At 46.4% G+C, this 19,997-nt stretch overlaps 1 protein-coding gene across 7 annotated transcripts in view; it reads left to right on the top strand.

Moving 5' to 3' along the window:
* ASAP2 (ArfGAP with SH3 domain, ankyrin repeat and PH domain 2) overlaps positions 1-19,997 on the top strand; it is a 156,695-nt gene that overhangs the window by 46,899 nt on the left and 89,799 nt on the right. For all 7 annotated transcript variants that reach the window (XM_079940344.1, XM_079940347.1, XM_079940346.1 and 4 more), the window contains exon 2: positions 6,378-6,450. In XM_079940344.1, the coding sequence (XP_079796470.1) occupies positions 6,378-6,450 (73 nt within the window). The remainder of the gene's footprint in view (positions 1-6,377; positions 6,451-19,997) is intronic.

Here is a 19,997-nt window from a genome sequence, read left to right as displayed (position 1 = left end):
CTACCACTAGTCATGTGGCCCTGCCTTTGTCGTGATACCCATTTAGAGAGTCAGAAACGCACCAGGAAAAGTTTTGGAGAATTTAAAGTGGTGGAAGGAAACGGATGCATGTGGAAGTGAAAGGCTGGCAAGAGCTACAAAAGTGTTTTTTTCTGAGTTATTTCCGCTTGTTATCATAACCATTATCAGACCTGAAAATATTTATCCTATTGATTGGGACAGTACTGGGGTGATGGTGTTTCCGAGCAGCTGCCTTACTTGGTCATAAGTGTGGTATAGTTTTAGACCCTCTGAGAACCGGAAGACACTGACAACGGCTACTGATTATTGAGTGCCTGCAATATGCCAGACCCTGTATATGTTGATGACCTTATCCTAGGAGGCAGATATTATTATTCCCAACTTACAGATGAAGAAACCGAGTCAGGGAGATGAAGTAGTTTTCTGAGACTGTGCTGCTAGTAAGTGGAGCCTGGCTGTCCAATTCTAAAGCCAGTGATTTCTAACTTCTGCACTATTCTCCAACAGGACAGCACTGAGGGGCCAGAACTAAGATCCCATTCTGTTGGGTTCTTTTCTTTCTGGTGTCTTCCTGTAGGTGACATCGTGGACTTAGAGACGTGGGTGTTAGGAGGGGATTAGGAGATGGAATGGAATGATGGGTTTTCCCATTTTCAATGCATGCGTTGCTTAAAGTCTCTGGTCACTTACGAGATGCACTTTTTGAAAGAATATATAAGACACAAATGTGGCAGCCAGTTGACCTCAGGAAGGCCCCCGTCGAGGGCCCAGTGGGAATGGTGGGGCTGGGTGTGCTAGATGGGGTGAGGGTAGGGACGTTGCCCACAGAGTGGATGTGGTTGGCGGAAGTCTCACTTCGCTCTCCTCGTCTGCGTGTGGGGCTTGGAAAGAAAACGGCCATCTCCAGCCTTCGCTCCCCTGTTCACGTTCGCAAAGTGGAGTTCACGTGGCTTGAGCCTCGTTTCCTGGGGAAATCAGCCTGGCTTGTGATGACGTTGTCCTCTGGGACGGGGACAGATGTGGAAGGCTGGCCTCGCTCTCAGCCGAGGGTCGCCTTCCCAGCCTCTTCTGCATCACCAGGCCTGCGGTGCCGCATCTGGCGCAGCGCCCGCACCGCCTCCCTCCCACTTCCTGCCAGGGGTGTGTTAGCACCTTCTGGGATAAGGTCCATTCTGTTTGTGATTAGTCTCCTGAGATCACCCGTTTCCTGCTTGCATCCAAGCTCTCTTGTCAGCCCCAGGGAGCAGAGCACTCTGGGAGGGTCGGGGGACCCAGGCCAGGCCCTCCCCCTGCCCTTCATCTCCCCGGGAACAGGGCACCAGGGCCGGGGAGACTGGGGGTGCCTTTCTTTGCTTCTGGTGGGTTGTAGCTGTTCTGCCAAAATTTGCCTTTCCCTTTTCAGCTCCCCCAGATCTCCCAGTAGCTTTCCCCCCTAGTAAAAATCAGGACGTGAAGCATTTTTATAAAGCTGGCAGTCACTTCATCTGTTTCCTACGTTTCTCTACATTAGTGATCTAGCGGGGGCTGTGCTGGGGGCTGACCTCTCCAGGGAGAGGGTCCGTGGGGTGCCTGTGGGTACTTGGTTCTTCAACTTTACTTACCTCAGGGCTCTCCTTTGTTAACATGGGCATTTGTACATAGTCTGCGTTCTTTCTGCACTCCATGTTTTCACGTAGTGTGACCCAGTGGGCATCGGTGATACTAACAACTGTCTGGACTTGAATCGTAGGAGTGCCCTATAGTTTGTGGTTATTCTCCTAGGTTAGGCATTCGGGGCTCTTTCTCATTTTTTCTCAGCAACATCTACATCCTTAAACATAAACATAATCTACATCCCTAAACATAATCTAATTTTGTCTATTTTTATTTTTTAAAATTAATTTATTTATGGCTGCATTGGGTCTCCGTTGCTGCACGCAGGCTTTCTCTAGTTGTGGCGAGCGGGGCCTACTCTTCGTTGAGGTGCACGGGCTCCTCACTGCGGTGGCTTCTCCTGTTGCGGAGCACGGGCTCTAGGTGCGTGGGCTTCAGTAGTTGTGACTCGCGGGCTTAATTGCTCTGTGGCATGTGGGATCTTCCCGGACCAGGGATGGAACCCTTGTCCCCTGCATTGGCAGGCAGATTCTTAACCACTGCGCCACCAGGGAAGTCCCATAATTTCGTCTGTTTTTTTAAAACAACTTTATGGTATTATAGTGCACGTTTACTTTTGCAACTTGCATCTTTAATATTTTTGTGAAGTTTCATTTGTGTTCTGGGTGGGTAAAGATTGTTCATCTCCATTGCCGTGTAGCGTTCTGTTATGTGAATACACAACAGTTCATCTGTTTTCCCGTTGACAGGCATTTGGGTTTGTCCAGTTTTCAGCTACTTGGAAGCGTGTCATGAACATCCTTGTATGTGTCTTCCGGTGCAAACATTCACATACTATGAGCAACTTCCATATTATTAGGTAATACCAGAGTGTGTCGTGTTTGTCCTTAGGCACACGTTTCGCACAGCTGTGATCTAGCTTGGCTATTTATTTGATCTTAATGCTTCATGACACCTGCTGTTCTCTGGGCCTCTGCTTTATTCCCAGGAGGAGGTCGATCCATTATTGCCCTCACTTTAAACCGAGCCTGCAGGCCACATTGCATTTCTGTGCTTCCCAGAAGTGGTCTGGAAATATTTGACACTGTCGTTACCATTCTCTGTTACTTCAAAAGTTAAGTCAAATGTGCGCTGAGGGAAAGCCACCATCTAAATATCTGTATGACTCTTTCTTGGCAAAGCTGTCCTTGGGGCACAGGTCTGGGCATTGTTTTGTTTTGTTATTTGGTTTTATGTCATTTCTTCTCCAGTTGGCCTTTCATGAAAGGAACAAGGGGAGAGGAGATGGGACAGGCATGGGTCATGGCCCAAATGGGGAGGCCTGTGGTCAGCTGTCCTCTTGTCCCCTCCAGGGCAGAATCTCTGGGTTCCAAGAATAAGCCAGGCCCTTCCCACCCTTGCTGGCTCAAATTGTGACCTTAGGGTGCTAGGGACCAAGCCGGCCCTGTGTTGTCGCCTCTAGTCCAGGGCAGGAGCAGCAGGGCCGGCTGACGGTGCAGGAGGAACGTTTGTGTGGATCCTCAGGTCAGGGGTCAGCAGACTTTGTCTGCAAAGGGCCCGATAGTAAATATTTTAGGCTTTGTGGGCCTAAAATATTTAGGATTTTCAGGCCTAGAGGCAAAATTGAGGCAAAATGATGTACATCCTTACATAATAAGAGAGAAAAGAAATTTCTACAAAATTTTTTTACTGAAAATTAAAATATAATAATAATAATGATAGTAATGGAGTATAATTTTTTTGGTAGTGCAGGTCTACTAAGAAGAGTGGAATTTTTTTTTTAATATCTTCATTGGAGTATAATTGCTTTACAATGTTGTGTTAGTTTCTGCTGTAAAACAAAGTGAATCAGCCATATGCATACGTATATCCCCATATCCCCTCCCTCCCCTCTAGGTGGTCGCAAAGCACAGAGCTGATCTCCCTGCGCTATGCAGCTGCTTCCCACTAGCTATCTATTTTACATTTGGTAGTGTATAGATGTCAATGTTACTCTCTCACTTAGTCCCAGCTTACCCTTCCCCCTCCCCGTGTCCTCAAGTCCATTCTGTACGCCTGCATCTTTATTCCTGTCCTGCCCCTAGGTTCTTCAGAACCATTTTCTTCTTTTTTTAGATTCCATATATATGTGTTAGCATACGGTATTTGTTTTTCTCTTTCTGACTTACTTCACTCTATGTGACAGACTCTAGGTCCATAGAAGAATGGAATCCTTTCTGGGGGGATAACATTTCTCTCTCTTTTTTCATTATTTATTTGTTTATTTGAAGTATAGTTGATGTACGAACCTTTCTCTTAATGGGTTGTTCAGAGTTAGTATTCTCCATCACCCCATCATCACATGGATTGGAAATATTCATCTGTACAGATCCTTAGTGCATGGCTGCATGAAAACAGGCCGAGGGACAGAAGTGGCTTGTGGACCCTGGATGCTCAAGAGTCATCTCAGACAGACTGCAGTTTTGGCCCCACGGGCCGGCATCAGGACATAGGTGCCTCCGTGCCAGATGGAGGTCCCTGTAGGGCCCTGGGAACAAAGACTGAGGCAGCCCTCCAAAGGGAGACAGGCGTGTCGCACGGAGGGAAGAGGGAACGGACCCCCTAGGTGCTACCAGTGCTTTACGGGGTAGCCCTGGGGGATGGCACACAGAGGGATGCAGGTACAGAGGAGAAGCATGAAGCGGGGTGTGCTTAGAAACAGTACATGGGACGTGGCTGGAGCTCTTGAGAAAGGTAGCCAGACTGAGGAGCTGGCTAATAAATTTTACTACATTTTAATTTTACTCTAAATTTTATTCTAAATATTCCTCTGTGGCCAGTGGCTACCATCCTGGACAGCACGGGTCTGAAAAGGAAAAGTGTGAGCGTCCTCCCAGGCAGGCCGTCCTTTCCCACGCTGCACAGGATCCCAGACCAGCCGTGGACTTGGAGGAGAGCTGCTTCCATGAATAAATAAGAGCCGTGGCTATTAATATAACAGTTTAGGGGATCAAAAGAGATGCTTTTAAAGTGGTTGAAGACAGTTGTTTATTTTCCTCTGAAATATCTGTGACACATCCCTACAGTCTTGTTTATGTGATGAATTTACTCCCTGAAATTTGCTTTGTAAACTAAGGGTCAGCTGTGGTCTGGGTCCTCAGAATTAATGAGGTTTTTGGCCAGACTTAGGCTTTTGCGCAGTTCCTACTTAGGGCCGTATTGTCTGTTAGATTTTTGCTTGTTTATAGTTTTTACACACAAATTCTGGTTGCAGGTGCAGCTTTTTTCCTTCTCCTAAGCTTTCTGGTTACAGTTGCGGCTTTTTTCCTTCTCCTAAGTTTAGGTGGATTTTGCAGAGGGCAGGGTGTGGTGAGTGCATGACCTGGTCGGAAGTCTCAACCTGATTGGTAGAAACTTTTGGTTCCTTGAGACTCTCGAGTTTTATTATTTTTGTTCTAAAATTCCCGTGCTGTTTTTATATATAATTGACAGAGACTTTTTCCAGCATTCAGTCTTAATCATTTTAACTTCTCCTGACCAAGTTCAACCTTAATTATCTGTAAATACATACTGTAATGAGGGGTGTGTTTTTGAGTGGCGAGGTAATTGCTTTTCCCTCTTGTCATTTTAATTAAAAATCACCTCTACCGCCCACCTCACCTGTACTTCTAAGCTCCTCATAATAGACTAGAAAACCAACAGTTACTGTTCATCTTCTCTTTCCTGAGTTCAGGAAACAGTGCGTGCCTTTAATGACAAGGGTACAGTTTCCATCTGGTGGCATTTTTACAAGGCTTCCTGAAATGAATGATCAGGGAGGGGTGTGCCCCACAGTGTAACATGGGAGGGAATTTGTCAGAGTTCAGCTGTGTGATAAAGGGCATTTCCTCTGCCGTCGGCCTTCCACACTGAGGCATCTGACTACCCCCAGTTCCCATTTCTCAGCGCAACTGAGCCAGACCCCTGTGGACAGAAGATTACTCTGTCATCTGTGGGAGGGCCGGCAGCTGGAGTACTAAAACCTGGTTGAGAGTGGCAGAGTCGATCTCGAAGGCCACTCCCTGACTTTTCCAGCATGTCTGCTGCCCTGCGTCGAGCTTCCGTCTGTGGGTCCCGGCCGGGCCCTCACCTTTGGGTAGCCTTTCCCTGAATCCACTTCCTGCCTGCCCCGTTGTTCTCACTGCGGCCAGCATGACCTTTCCCCCCTGCTAAGAGTAAGAAGCTTTCAGTGGCTGCCCCTTGTTTCTGGGCTCAGCAGGGACAACCGTTGTCTGGCTTGGGGTCCTGCCGGGCTTGCTAGTCTCATGGTCATTTTCTGAGCTGTGTTTTGAGTCCTGTTGTCTGCCAGGCTCTCTGCTGGGTGCTGAGGATACAGTGGTGAACAGGTGTGTGCCTTTAGAGGAGAACATTAGGAAGTGTGTCTGTTTGATTATGCGGGGGACGGGCCCCGGCAGGCTGGCACACCCCCAGGGCTCGCTGGTTCACAGGGAGACCTGAGGGTTGGTGGAAGCAGAGGTGGTCCAGGTTAACTCGCTTCACCGCAGAAGGCTGGTGTCCAGCAGGCAGTGAGGGCAGAGGCGGCTCGGGAGCTTCAGGTGGATGAGGCACGTGACAAGGTGGTGGCTTTTAGGGACCACCTGCTCCATCTTCATTCCCACCACACTGAGCACCGGTCCCACGGAGGCAACCCCAGAGGGGCCTCCACATGGCGCTCCTGTGGCTGCTCTCTGAAGCTGTGATCTAAGATCAAACATGTTTTAATGAATACATTCTCTGTATTTTAGGCTTTGGACGTGGACCGGATGGTTCTTTACAAAATGAAGAAATCCGTGAAAGCAATAAACATCTCTGGGCTGGGTGAGTATGCCTCCTTTCCTGGGGGTTTCTTTGTGGAAAATTTTGTGTTTGCAGTCCTGATATCATAATGTTAATCAACCATTAATGAATAATCAGCCAAACTTCTTTTCCTGGGCATACAAATTAGAGAGGTGAGTTGGGATGTGTACGTTTTAGAAGCATGGGTGCTTCCGGTTCTCTGAAGTGTAGCTGAGTCTCGCGTGATGGCCCTGCGTGGACCAGCTTTGCCAGGCTGGCTAGGAACGGTGGACTCACTCCTGCCTCTGTTATTTGGTTTGTGCTGTTAATTATGCCAGATGCCCTTTCCATTTCTCTCTTATCCAATTCTTGCCTTTCTTGTCTGGGAGGAAAATTAATAAGTATAAAAACATGATCAACTACTCAAAGTAATATTTGATCTAGACTTATATAAATAGGTTAAAAACAAAAAACACTGCAACTTCTGACCCAAAGATGATGGGCTGCACGTGTGTGGCAGGTCTGCTCCCTGCACAAAACGTTACTAATGATAGAAGATACTTTTTTTTTTTTTTTGCGGTACACGGGCCTCTCACCGCCGTGGCCTCTCCCGTTGCGGAGCACAGGCTCCAAGACGCGCAGGCTCAGCGGCCATGGCTCACGGGCCCAGCCGCTCCGCGGCATGTGGGATCCTCCCGGACCGGGGCACGAGCCCGTGTCCCCTGCATCGGCAGGCGGACTCTCAACCACTGCGCCACCAGGGAAGCCCTATTTGCATATTTTATATATGGCAATTACATTGATGTTAATATGATTAGACAGATATTAATTTGTTTATGACAAGTACCATATGAATGTGAAATAAGTTTGGGAAGGCAAAGAAGAGCAGGAACTTAATTTGTTCTTGACTGAGCTAGTTCCCGACTAAGTGTGAAAGCTTTCTGGCCCTGGAGTGTGTGGTGCTGGCTGTCATACCCTGGAAGAAGGTACTTAGCGTAACTAAGGTAGCATAACTTAGCATAACTAAAGTAACTTCTAAGAAGTTACTTAGAAGGTACTTTTTTTTTTTTAAATGGATTAAAAAAGTCATACTTGTGCAATGGAATACTGTATAGAATGAAAATGAATTAACTATAAGTATATGCAGCCACAGAGATGAATGTCACAGATAAAACATTGAGCAAAAGGATACACACTGTGTGTTTGAATAGATACAGATATAGATATAGAAATACATATAGATTTCAAAAATCTCCAAAACTATTCTTTTTTTTTTTCACACATACACACTGTATTTTATTTTTACAAGAGATAAATAAACTGACACCAAGCATTGTAAATGGATGACCACAACAGAAGCAACAGTGATTGCAATTACCAAACACGAAACACACTCACACGATGTCATAATATTGACATTCAGTCCAGGAATCCTCCACTGTAACAGCTCCTTTACTTTGCAGTGAAAATTGATTTGTATATTTTTTGCCTCTGGGTCCTTGTGGGATTTTTTATTTTTTTAATTCAAACAGAAAGTCACAAAAATTATAATCTTCCTCATCAGTTCACTCAGTCCCATGTAATTAATTTTTTTCATCTTGATCTTTTGTTAGCACTTTAATGAATTCATCAGTTTTCCATTAGAGTTCTGAAAATGCTTATTCAGTTCAGCAGTATAGTCAGTTACCAGAAACCTGTACTGGTCGGAGTCTTTTCCATGAATTCCTTGAAAATGAAACCCTTTTATAGGAACATTTTTGCAAAAGCATCAGAGTACACCCAGAACTGTCTGTAAATGACAAAAGACTTAAAAATGACCACGGTTAAAGATTTGATAAAAGTTCATAATAATGCAATTGACAAGGAAATTTAGTTATATCTGAGATATACATTTTAAAGTAATAACTAGAATTATGACTTATAACATTATACCAGAACATATAAGATTTTTAGAAATTTCATGTAATGTCTGAAACATTTATATTAACGTATTTCCTACTTAGCATCTTTTAGCCATGGTTTCCTTGTCTCAAAACCAGTCATTTAGGTTAGAATGGGGATCAATTGTTCTCAGCCAGGGTGATTTGTCCCAGTTTGGTTATTAACAGCTGAAGTGTGTGTGTGTGTGTGTGTGTGTGTGTGTGTGTGTGTGTGTGTGTGTGTGTGTGTGTGTGTGTGTGTGTGTGTATGTGTGTGTGTGTATGTATGTGTGTGTGTATGTGTGTGTGTGTATGTGTGTGTGTGCACTAGAGGCCAGGGATGCTGCTGAAGGTCTTGTGATGAACAGGACAGCCCCCAACAAAGAATTATCTGGCCCCAAATGTCAGTAATGCCAAGGTTGATAAACCCCCATCTAGATGCTCTTCGAAGTCCTCTACAGTTTTTTTAAATTTTTATTTTATTGAAGTATAGTTGATTTACAATGTTGTGTTAAATTCTGCTGTACAGCAAAGTGATTCAGTTATACATATATATACATTCTTTTTCATATTCTTTTCCATTATGGTTTATCACAGGATATTGAATATAGTCCCCTGTGCTATACAGTAGGACCTTGTTGTTTATCCTCTACAGTTTTTTAAAAACAAGTGACAAAACAAAAACAAAAACCGCCACCATGCTTAGCTTGCCGGTACATAGATATTAACTGATTACCTGACAACCACTGATTTTATGAAAGACGGAAATAGAGTCAGTTTTCAGTGACTAACACCTAACTGGAAGTAAATGTGTAGGGAAATTTTTATTAATTTTTTTTCTATTTAAAAGTAAATATCAAAGACGAGTATAAAACTCCCTCCGCTTAATACAGCGCTGAGATTTGCTGAAATGGGTGTTGCAGTATCCGAAAAGGCAGTCACCCCCCGGGAAAAGCTCTTTTCCTGGATAAAGTAGGAGGTGGACAAGAAGAATAATGATTGTTTCATGTTTGAACACTTCCTGTGTACCTTGGGCTTTCTGTACCTTATGCTCATCTTTACAGCACATCGTTGTAAAGACTTGTTCTCGGTTTACAAAGGGGGAACCTGAGAGCAGAGGGTTGCCGGTGTTCTCTGGATGCTTCTGGAGCTCAGCTTCCTGCCGGGTAGGGCTGAGGTCAGCGGCCACGCGGCCACCCTGCTGCGAGGCCCCCACTGTGCTGGCATTGACAGGCTGTCCTCAAGACGTCAAGAAACCACCAAGAGGGCTTCCCTGGTGGCGCAGTGGTTGAGAATCTGCCCGCCAATGCAGGGGACACGGGTTCGAGCCCTGGTCTGGGACGATCCCACATGCCACGGAGCAACTAGGCCCGTGAGCCACAACTGCTGAGCCTGCATGTCTGGAGCCTGTGCTCCGCAACAAGAGAGGCCACGATAGTGAGAGGCCCGTGCACCACGATGAAGAGTGGCCCCCGCTCGCTGCAACTAGAGAAAGCCCTCGCACAGAAATGAAGACCCAACAGAGCCAAAAATAAATAAATAAATAAAATTAAAAAAAAAAAAAAAAGAAACCACCAAGAGATTGATGCTCAGTTTTGTTGACAAACAGCAGATTTCAAAAAGGATCTTAAGAGATTTCTTTTTTGTTGTGTTCACTTGGGCTTTTTGAGTTTATAATTTAAGCCTTGTATAAAAGGGATATTTCATATTCTGACCTGACCAGGTTCAAAAGTGATCTTAAAACCCTATGTTGAGAGGTTGTTCTGCTCAGAAATAAGATGCAGTCACGTGTAAACACTGGTTCTGTGACTGCCGCCAGCCTGGAGGAAGGACTTGAGTGGCTCCTGAGGCTGGCCCGGCACCCGGAAGGGGAAGTTTTCAGCAAACAGGCATTAGAAGGGGAAGGTGTAAGCACTTTGGTGTCAGGAAGCTGGCTTTTACGAATTTAACACCACTCGTGGCCAATCTGCGTTTCTGACCTATATTGCTGAGCGTGTGCCATAAACCTCATTGCTTTACCTGCCCCAGAGTCATTTTCTAAAACAGAACTCAGTGGTGTTGCTTCTCTGCTCACAACTCTGCAGAGTTTCTTGTCCACATTGATGTTCGTGACGTTCCAGAGCCTGGGAGAGATGGGGGAGGCCTCTGTGGGCTCCGGAATTTTAGGGAAATTGGACTAAAGCACGGGTAACAGGTTTTTCATCCTGCAGGACTAGCCAAAGACTTTAATACGCTAAAGTGAATTGTGAGGGGAAATTGGTCTTAACCTTTTGCAGATTACTTTGCCTGTGAAACTACTACCGCATCCCTTAACCGCTCCCACCGCGAGCCTCGGGTTAGTAAACATGGCAGAAGACCAGATTTGGTCCCAGCTCCTTGCATCACCTGGACCCAGGCTACCTGTGCGGAGTCCCTCCCAACTCTATGCACCCTTCTTTTTTATTTATTTATTTATTTACTTACTTACTTACTTAACGGCTGTGTTGGGTCTTCGTTTCTGTGCGAGAGCTTTCTCTAGTTGCGGCGAGCGGGGGCCGCTCTTCATGGCGGTGCGCGGGCCTCTCATTATCACGGCCTCTCTTGTTGCGGAGCACAGGCTCCAGATGCGCAGGCTCAGTAATTGTGGCTCACGGGCCCAGTTGCTCCGCGGCATGTGGGATCTTCCCAGACCAGGGCTCAAACCCGTGTCCCCTGCGTTGGCAGGCAGATTCTCAACCCCTGCGCCACCAGGGAAGCCCTCTGCGCCCTTCTTTGATATGACTTGCCTTTTGCCCCAACGTGCCACGTTTCGTGTCCTCTTCTCTCTGTTCATGCTTTTCGGTCTGCTTGAAATGGCATTTTGCTGCTTGATTGGAGGAAACCGAGGCTTCGGAAGTTGAAACGTTTGCTCTGGAATTTTAACGTGGCATTTGGACACCAGCCTGTGTCCTTTCTGAGGTACCACACACAGCAGGCTGACCGTCAGCCTGACCTTGCAGGGGCCCTCTTTTACCCATCTTTATATCATGCCAAGTTTGAGTTATTATAAGGCTGTGAATTCTGAATTTTTTTTTTTAAGCCAGAATCCTGATCCTGAAGTCTTTATTTCAGAGCAAGTGTTGTCTCCTTCAAAAGAGTCACCTGAGGAAGCCCTGTACCTTCTCCTGCGAGTTGCTGGCGTCGTTCACAGCATTTGGGTCTCTTCTCTAGAGCTGCTTTTAGTAGCACATTCTTTTGAATATATTTAGTGGGGGAATTTAAGGATAGATTAAACTTCTTTAGAACTAGATGTCGGAAATGAGCCAGGCATATTCAGTAAGGGATTGAGCTGCTGGCGACCACCTCGGTTAGGAGCGCTGTAACTACCATCCTTCTGGCTCTGACTGCTGTTAGTTCCAGGAGAAGTCCCCGAAGTGGTTCCATCATTAGAGTGTTCAACATCCTCAGGCGACTGCTTGCATAGGAAGAACGCTCGTTTTCTGCATTATTAAAAGAACAGTGAAAATAATTTAGTGTTTATGCCTCACACTGCTGTGTACATTTTCCTGTCTCATGTTCCTTAATTTATGTGCCAGCAGGACTTTTCTGCCGAGTGTCCTGATTGGTCATGGGCTGGCCCCAGCTGATCTCTAAGCGATTCCCTGCCCTCCGCGGTCTCTCTCTGCTCCAGGCTGACCGGTGGCTCCCTGCTGCACGAGCGTGTCACAGCCGTGTGTGTGTCTTTCACACAGTCTCCCATCTGGCCCTGCTCCTGGTCTGTACGCACGCGCTCCTGTCCCAGGCGCCTGTTGAAGGCCCATGCAGCTGTCTCCATCGAGCTGAGACTTGACGCTGAGACTTGACGCGGTGTCAGCCTGCTTTAACTCTCGGTATTATTAGTTTTCTGTGACTGCTGTAACAGATTACCACAAACGGAGCGCCTTCAGATGACACTGATTCACCTACAGCTCTGGAGGTCAGAAGTCCAAACTGGCCTCGCTGGGCTGAAATCAAGGTGTTGGCTGGCTTCCTTCCTGGAAGCAAGTAGGTTTCCCTGCCCCTTCCAGCTTCTAGAAGCCCCTGAGTTCCTCTGCTAGGGGCCTCCTTCCATCTTCAAAGCCAGCAGTGGCTGGTGGAGTCTTTCTCACGCTCTGTCACTCTGATGCTGTCTTAGTCTTCATGGGCTGCCATGACAATACCACAGCGTGGGAGGCTTAAACCACAGACATTTGTCTCACAGTGCTGGAGGCTGCAAGTCTGAGATCAGGGTGCTGGCATGCTCTTGTTCTGGTGAAGGCTATCTCCCTGACCTGCAGAGAGCCGCCTTCTCACCGCATCCCCACGTGGTGGAGAAAGAGAGAGAGACAGAGAGCGTAGGCATGCTAGAGTGAGCGGGCTCTGGACACTAATCGTATCTTGACGGCCCTCCCCTCTTAAGCACATCTACACTTCATTATCTCCCAAAGGCCCACCCCCCACATACCATCATACTGGGGGTTGAGGCTTCAACGTATGAATTTGGTTGGGGGGAGGAGGGGAATGACACACAGTTCAGTCCCTAGCAGACACTGACTCTTCTGCTTCCCTCTTCCACATCTAAGGACCTGTGATTACATTGGGCCCACCCAGTGATCCAGGATAATCTTCCCATCTCCAGTTGAGCTGATTAACAACTTGAATTCCATCTGCAACCTCGGATGGCACAGTATCCCTGCCTGCAGGGGTTAGGAGTGTACATCTTCGTCGGGGAGGGGACAGCATTCTGCTGAACACAGTCCCCCTCTGAATTGTGAGTTTTGAGGTTGAATCAGTTTTGATTTTTCTTTCAGCCAAAACTGAAAGAGTATCTAATATGCAGACTCTACTCTCTCTTTAAATCTTGCTCTTTATAAATAGTTTTATGTCTGTTGATCTTTGCCCCCCAGTTAGATGACAAGCCCTGAGGTCCATGACCTGTTCTGAAAGGCGGTGTGGTTTAGGAGAAAGAGCACATGGGTGTTAGGATCCAGGAATCCTGGAGTCAAAGCTGGCGGTGCCGCTCAGAAAGTCTGTGACGCCGGGAAAGTTGTTTATCTTTCTGAGCCTCAGTTTCCTCATATGTAAAAGGAGAGTATTAATATTTCATGGGCTTGTTCGTGACGAGTAACTGAGGTAACATGAAAAAGTGACAGATGTGGTTCTGGACACATGAACAGCACGACAGCTGCAAATGTACCTCCTGTGTGTCCCTGCAGTGGTCAGCACAGAGGCCGGCAGACACATAGGACATGTCAGTAGTATTCATTTGTATGTTATTACGTTTCTGCTGTAAGTTCTTACACTCTCCTCTTAGTGTAGGAGAGATCAACTTAAAATTTTAGGGGTAAACAGGATTTATACAGATTTATGTATGTGGAAGGGGCGGGGGAGTGGTTGCGGTGCCTTGCAGTAGCGAGCTGTGTCATTTACAGCCTGTGAGCTAAGCGTGGTTTTTAGCATCTTAGCACATACATACCCAGTAACCTCTGTATTGCCTCTTGGTGCCTACAAAATCCTTTAATCTCTCTCTCTTGCTTTTAGGAAAAGTTTGCCAACCCCCGTTTTAGAGTTGCGGTTCTGAAACTTGAGAGCACCCCAGAGTCCCTTGGAGATCTTGTTAAAACACAGATTGCTGGTCTCTACCCTCAGAGTTTCCGGCTCAGTAGGTCCAGGATGGAGCCTGAGTATTTGCTAGTTGAATAAGTTCCCAGGTGATGGTGAAGCTGCTGGTCTTGAAAATACCACCTTAGACACCCCTGCCCCCTCCCCCCCGACTTTAAACATTGGACTGAGCCAAAAGGTTATCAGTATGTTCCCAATATATGCAAAACAATACTTTTCTTACACAATAGCAAGTACACTATGTTTGCTCCCAGTTTTCAAAAGGATAACAGCACAGCTGGATGTATTTTCTAGAACGTCTTGTGTACAGGTTTGCAAAAGCAGTTATGATGATGATTTGTTGAGAAACTGTTTCTACAGTAATTTTTCCCACTTACAATAGACTATCTGACCTCTTTAAAAAAAAAAAAAAAACCCAGTTCATATTTATTCTAATACTGTTCTTAGTCTAAACTTTCCCAATCTCTGTCTCAGCTCATAGGTGTTTTTTTTTCCCCCCAAGAAGTTGATGCTAACATTTTTCAGCTATTTGACATATCAGTGGGTGGAAAAATTCATCTTTATCAAGAAGGAAGCAACAAAAGACTTTGATTTTCACTTCTCTAGAATTACTGTATCTTAAAGACTTGGTGGAGCTATTCTTACCGAGAGTGGGATATCCCTTCTTTACCCTTTTTTAGAGAAATTGGCACATCCTGGAAATGAAAAATGCAAAGAAAGAAATGCTAATTTTCCATCAAACCCTTACCATCTTCTGCCTACAAAAGAAAATGAGAATTTTTGTGTGTGTTTCTCCCTGTTGTTTGCAATGCTAATTAGGATGTGGCTATTAAATTAACACAGAATTGTTTCTATTACCATATCATAATTAGGATAGAGCAGTTCAGAAGAAATATATGTAATTGTTTAGGAAGTGAAATTTCATTGTGCGTTAAGAAGGTACTGTGTCTGGCATGACTTCCCACCTGTTACATAAGAGAATAACTAAATTATAATCCGCAGTGTTTGTCAAGAATAAAGTGAAGCTGGTTTTCTGCTACTTTGTTGTGGCCTTGAAAGCTGGTGCATGGAGTTTTTAGAAAGCAGTTTGGCCGTGCACATCAAGAAAAATAAAATCTTTACTGGGGATGCTCATTGCGTTGTTGCATTGCTTATCAAAGTGAAAAACTGAAAGCCTCCTATAACTAAATTAGAATATAGCTACTTGATGGAATTACGGTTATGTAGCAACGAAGAAAAATTCTTATGATGAAGTCTTCAGACAGTAAAACTGAGGATACAAAGGATGTGTGTATACCATATCTGGGATTAAAAAAAAGAATAGATTGTAACAAATGATGATAAAGCAAAGAAAATACATCTGTATTGATGTACTTTCATAAATTTGAGTGGAAACATAACAATAATAAAAAATCTCACACTCATATAGAGCATTGATTGTAGGCCAAGCACTGTGCTAATAAATAAATGCATAAGTTTAATCCTCACACCAGCTCTGTGAGTTAGGTACTATCAGTAACTCCATTTACAGATGAGGTCAGTGAGGCGCAGAGGAGTGATTGACCCAGGGCTGTCTAGCTGGCAGCTAGAGGAGCTGAGATTCAAAACCAGATGTGCTTCCCAGTCTCTCCTTGTGCCCACGGCGCCACACTGCCTGGATGTGAGCGAGGGTGCACAGGGGAGAAACACCGAGCAGCGACGCCATAGGAGCATCTTAGGTGTCATATGGCTGATGAAAAACCTCCAGGTGGTTTTGCCTGGTCACAAGTTCAGTGGGAGCCAGTACGTGACAGGTGTGCCAAAGGTGAGCACAGGTGACCTTAGGGAAGTATGTAGTGCTGCTAAAAAAGGTAGTTAGTTGTCCCACTATTGTGCTGTAAGAGCAACATTTTAGGAGGAAGCTCATGTTAGAGCTGGAAACCTTGTGGTAGGAGGGGACCTAGGATGTCTTTGCTTGGGGAGAGTGGGAGAAGGCGCATCTGAAGGCTTTCCTCTGGCATGAGGAAGTGAGACATGTTATCTGTTCCTCTCTCCTGGGTAGTTTCATGAGAGTAGGTTTTGACTCATATCTGAGGGGGAAGTTAGCGGGGGAGCAGCCCCAGCGGTGAGCTGGGTGTGGGAAGGGTCCCGGCGGAGGGCTGGTTGGTGGCCCTCTGTCTCTAGGGAAGTCGCGGGGGCGGGGGGGGGACGTGCACTCGGAGACCTTGAGACGTCTTCCGGTGATGAGGCTCTGAGATTCTCGTTGTCTCTTCTCTGATGGCTAAGGATAATGATTGGAACTTAGAAGGCTAATTTGTGGAATCCCGGCAGCTGTGATCAACATATTCATCATGGAAGGATAGCTCATCCGAAGGTATGCTGAGATCTGTGACTTAATGTCCCAAGTATTAACTTGAATTATACGTGGTTCGTACATACTCAAATATCATACTTAATTAAATTTGATTAACATGGTCATCATATTTTTTGGTAGGGGATTTATGCTCATCTAGGCTAGGGCTTTTTACCTGGTGTGTTGGGTCTATGGACAGGCCTAAAGGGTCCTTGTATCCCAAAAATTGTACAAAAAATTATGCAAGGATACCTTTTCCTAAAAAGATAATCCACAGTGTTCTTCTCATTCTTATTGTTGTCTGTGATAATGAGAAGATTAAAGAACCACTCATGTAGCCAAACCCCCATGGTTTGTGGATGGGGATACCATCACAGAGTTGGCTATTTGCCTTACTTACCGTAAAACACTGACTATGTTATTTAGCAAATATGTTTGAATGTGTTTCCTCATCTGTAAAATCCTGCAGAGTTGTGGTGACGATGAAGGAGACTCTGTAAATGGGTGAAGTCTCCCCTCTGTGAATGGCTGTTGTTACATGGGCTTTGAGACCACTGATTTTCAGGGGGCTACTTGTCCCTGAGGCCACAGGAGTCACTTCTCTCCTGGTCTGCTGTGCTCTCCGTGGAGGTGGGCTGGGGGCGTCTGCTGTAAGTGATGGGAATTGTATCCCTCAGGTACAGTGAGGTAAAAACAGAGGGGGAAAGGCTGAGCACGCCATGCAGTGGCCACACGCACGTCCTGTAATGTAGCTCATCAGATGGCTTTGCCAGCAAAGGGCGTCAGTGTGATCGATGTAGCTTCTAATCGCTGGTGGTCCACATCCAGCAGATGTTGACTCACCTCCCTGTTGTGCCTGCCCGGCCTCTGGGGGCTCCCGGCTCACGGGGGGCCCTGCCAGTTCATTAGCAGGAGCCCCTGTCTCCTCTGACTTGAAGGAGCTCCTAGGATAAGGCGAGTTGGATGAGGCAAGCAGCTGGCAGCCCAGTTTTAATCTCACCCTCTGTTGGATTCTGAAGGAAAATTCCTGTAAGCTTCTCCTCTGAGAAGCCTTTCCTGTCCGCAGGCCCCAGGAAATGTCCTCTTTTCCCCCTCCTGTCATGTATACCACGTGGATTGTTATTGCATGTTTATCTTTGTCTTGCTAATTTGTTTTTGTCTTGCTAAATTGTGTGTTGGCTGGTACCAAGCCTGGTTCATCTTTGTCCCCTCCAATTTCACTTTTCTTAAATGCAAGTCTTATCTTGTCAGTTTGTAACCTTTTGGGGGTGCCTGGGATGAAGTCCTTCCCCTGGCCCCCTCCTGCCTCTCCAGCCACGTCATCTGTGGACTCTCCCCGTGCTCTGGCCGTACCAGGCACCCCGAATTCCTCCAGGGTCATCCTCGTTACAACCTGTCTTTGCGCCAAATTGATTGGTGTGTGCGTGTCTCTCATTGGAAGCTGTTCCTTGGATGCAGGGGCTCCATGTCCTGAATCTTTGCATTCGTTAGTGCTTGCGGCGCAGTAGGCTTTTGCCACGATTGGATTCTATGCTGGCATCCAGGGAAGTTCTCGACTGATGGGGTATTCAGGAAATACAGGATGGATCGATAACGTTGAACGTTGATTCTGACCTTCTTAACTCCATTGCTGGCTGCCTGTGCCAGACATCACCAGTCCAGGTACATCCTGTGTTAACAATCAAGAGGTCTCCATAAGGTCAGAGGGGACGCCCCAGGAAAGTCTTGATGGATATGAGTTTTGCATGAAGTTTTGAAAGTCGCAGGGGGACTTCCCTGGTGGCGCAGCGGTTAAGAATCCGCCTGCCAACGCAGGGGACACGGGTTCGAGCCCTGGTCTGGGAAGATCCCACAGGCTGCGGAGCAACTAAGCCCGTGTGCCGCAACTACTGAGCCTGAGCTCTAGAGCCCGTGAGCCACAACTACTGAGCCCACAAGCTACAACTGCTGAAGCCCGCATGCCTAGAGCCCGTGCTCTGCAGCAAGAGAAGCCACCGCAATGAGAAGTCTGCGCACCGCGACGAAAAGTAGCCCCCGCTCGCCGCAACTAGAGAAAGCCCTCGCGCACAGCAACGAAGACCCAGCGCAGCCAAAAATAAATAATTTATTTAAAAATAAAAAAGAAAGAAAGAAAGTAGGGGGAGCGCAGAGTGTTGGAGAGTGGTGGAATGGCGATGGTGAAGCCCCAGGGGCAAGGCCATCTTTCCATGTGCCCGGCTTGAGCGGGGCCCTGAGGGCTTGTGAAATCCGGTGGGCATTCTCATCAGACCCTTGGTGGTGGGTGCTCGTGTCTTACCAGAGACGATGCAGGTGCTCAGGTTAGGTTGCAAAAGCTGTCTCTATCATGTCAACTTGTGCAGGAGAAACTGGTGGAGAAAGACAGATTCTGATACCCTCAGTAGGCATGGAGAACCAAGGTAACTGAGCCGTTGGGGCTGACATTTCAGGTTTCTCTAGTTTGTTTATTCCTTGTGTTGTTGTTTTCTGATTATAAAGATAATATGAGCTTAGTTTAGAACATTTAAAAAATTCAGAAAAGCATTAGAACGAAGTCACAGCCCGGCCAGATGCCACCCTCTGTGAGATGGGAGGGGCCGAGCTGCATTCTTGGTCTGAGGTCCTCCGGGCTGTGACCCTGGCCATTCGGAGCTTCCGCCTGGCCTAGGTATCTCCGCCACCACAGTCTGTCCCCTCCTCTGCGAAATGCCCCTCAAGGAGGGTACAACGATGCACGGAAAGCACCTGGCCTGCACCAGCCTCCGGGTGCCGAGCACCTGCTCTTTTATCACCACCTTAGCATTTTGATGTCCTTTCCTTTCGGCCTTTCTCTACATTTTACCTTTTACAAAATTGAGATGAAATATATAGTTCTGTGTCCTGCCCTTTTTTTACTTGGCATTCTATCCTGACCATATTCCTACATCATGATTTTAAAAGCTTACATCATATTCCATTTTGTAGAGACACTGTTCTTTAACCATTTCCATTTTGTTGGAGCTTAATACATTTTCAGTTTATCAGTTGTTCTGTACATACATCTCTGATCACTTGATTATTTCTTTAGGATAAATTTCTAGAAGTGGGAGGGGATGGCAAAAAATGTTTTTAGAACTTTTAATGCAGATTACCAAATTGTGAATGGAAAGATTTTTATCTGGGATGAGTCTAGAAATAAAGTGCTAAAAATGGTTTTCTCCCATGAGGTGTTCACAGGGTAGAGATCCTGTTGAGAAGTGGGGATTATCTTTGACTCCAGGAAATTGCTTTCCCAGGAGCTGTCTGCCGAGAGTTAGATCAGGTGATGTGCGGGGCTGACAGCTTGAGGGGAAGTGGCCTGGCCTCCTTGACACTGAGTCATACAGATTATCCTGACATTACAATTGCGGCTCACATTTGAATATTAATCCTCATCTGGGGGGGTCTTTATAAAGCTCTACTGCAGAGAACATATGTCTCTCCTAAACCGTGCCCTTGGCGGGGCTGTCTGTGTGGATGGTTGGCGTGTGCAGTGATGTGGATGAGTTTACCTCAGCCTGACCCCTGCCTGGCCAGGAGCGGGGGGTTGGAGGGTCCTGGCCAAGGCGAGCACCGTCAGGCTGCCTCCCCCTCCCCCTCCAACATGTACCCCCATTTGTCTCTGGTTAGGGCACTTGGACTTCGGATTGCCAGTGCGTGTGCTTGGCTGGAGGATTGTAGCACATTTCTGTTAGCCTAGAGCCGAGAATAGTGACTGTGTGGCG

The sequence above is a fragment of the Stenella coeruleoalba genome (assembly GCF_951394435.1).
Source record: "Stenella coeruleoalba genome assembly, chromosome: 13".
Lineage (NCBI taxonomy): Eukaryota > Metazoa > Chordata > Mammalia > Artiodactyla > Delphinidae > Stenella > Stenella coeruleoalba.
This window is presented reverse-complemented; position numbering and strand designations above follow the sequence as displayed.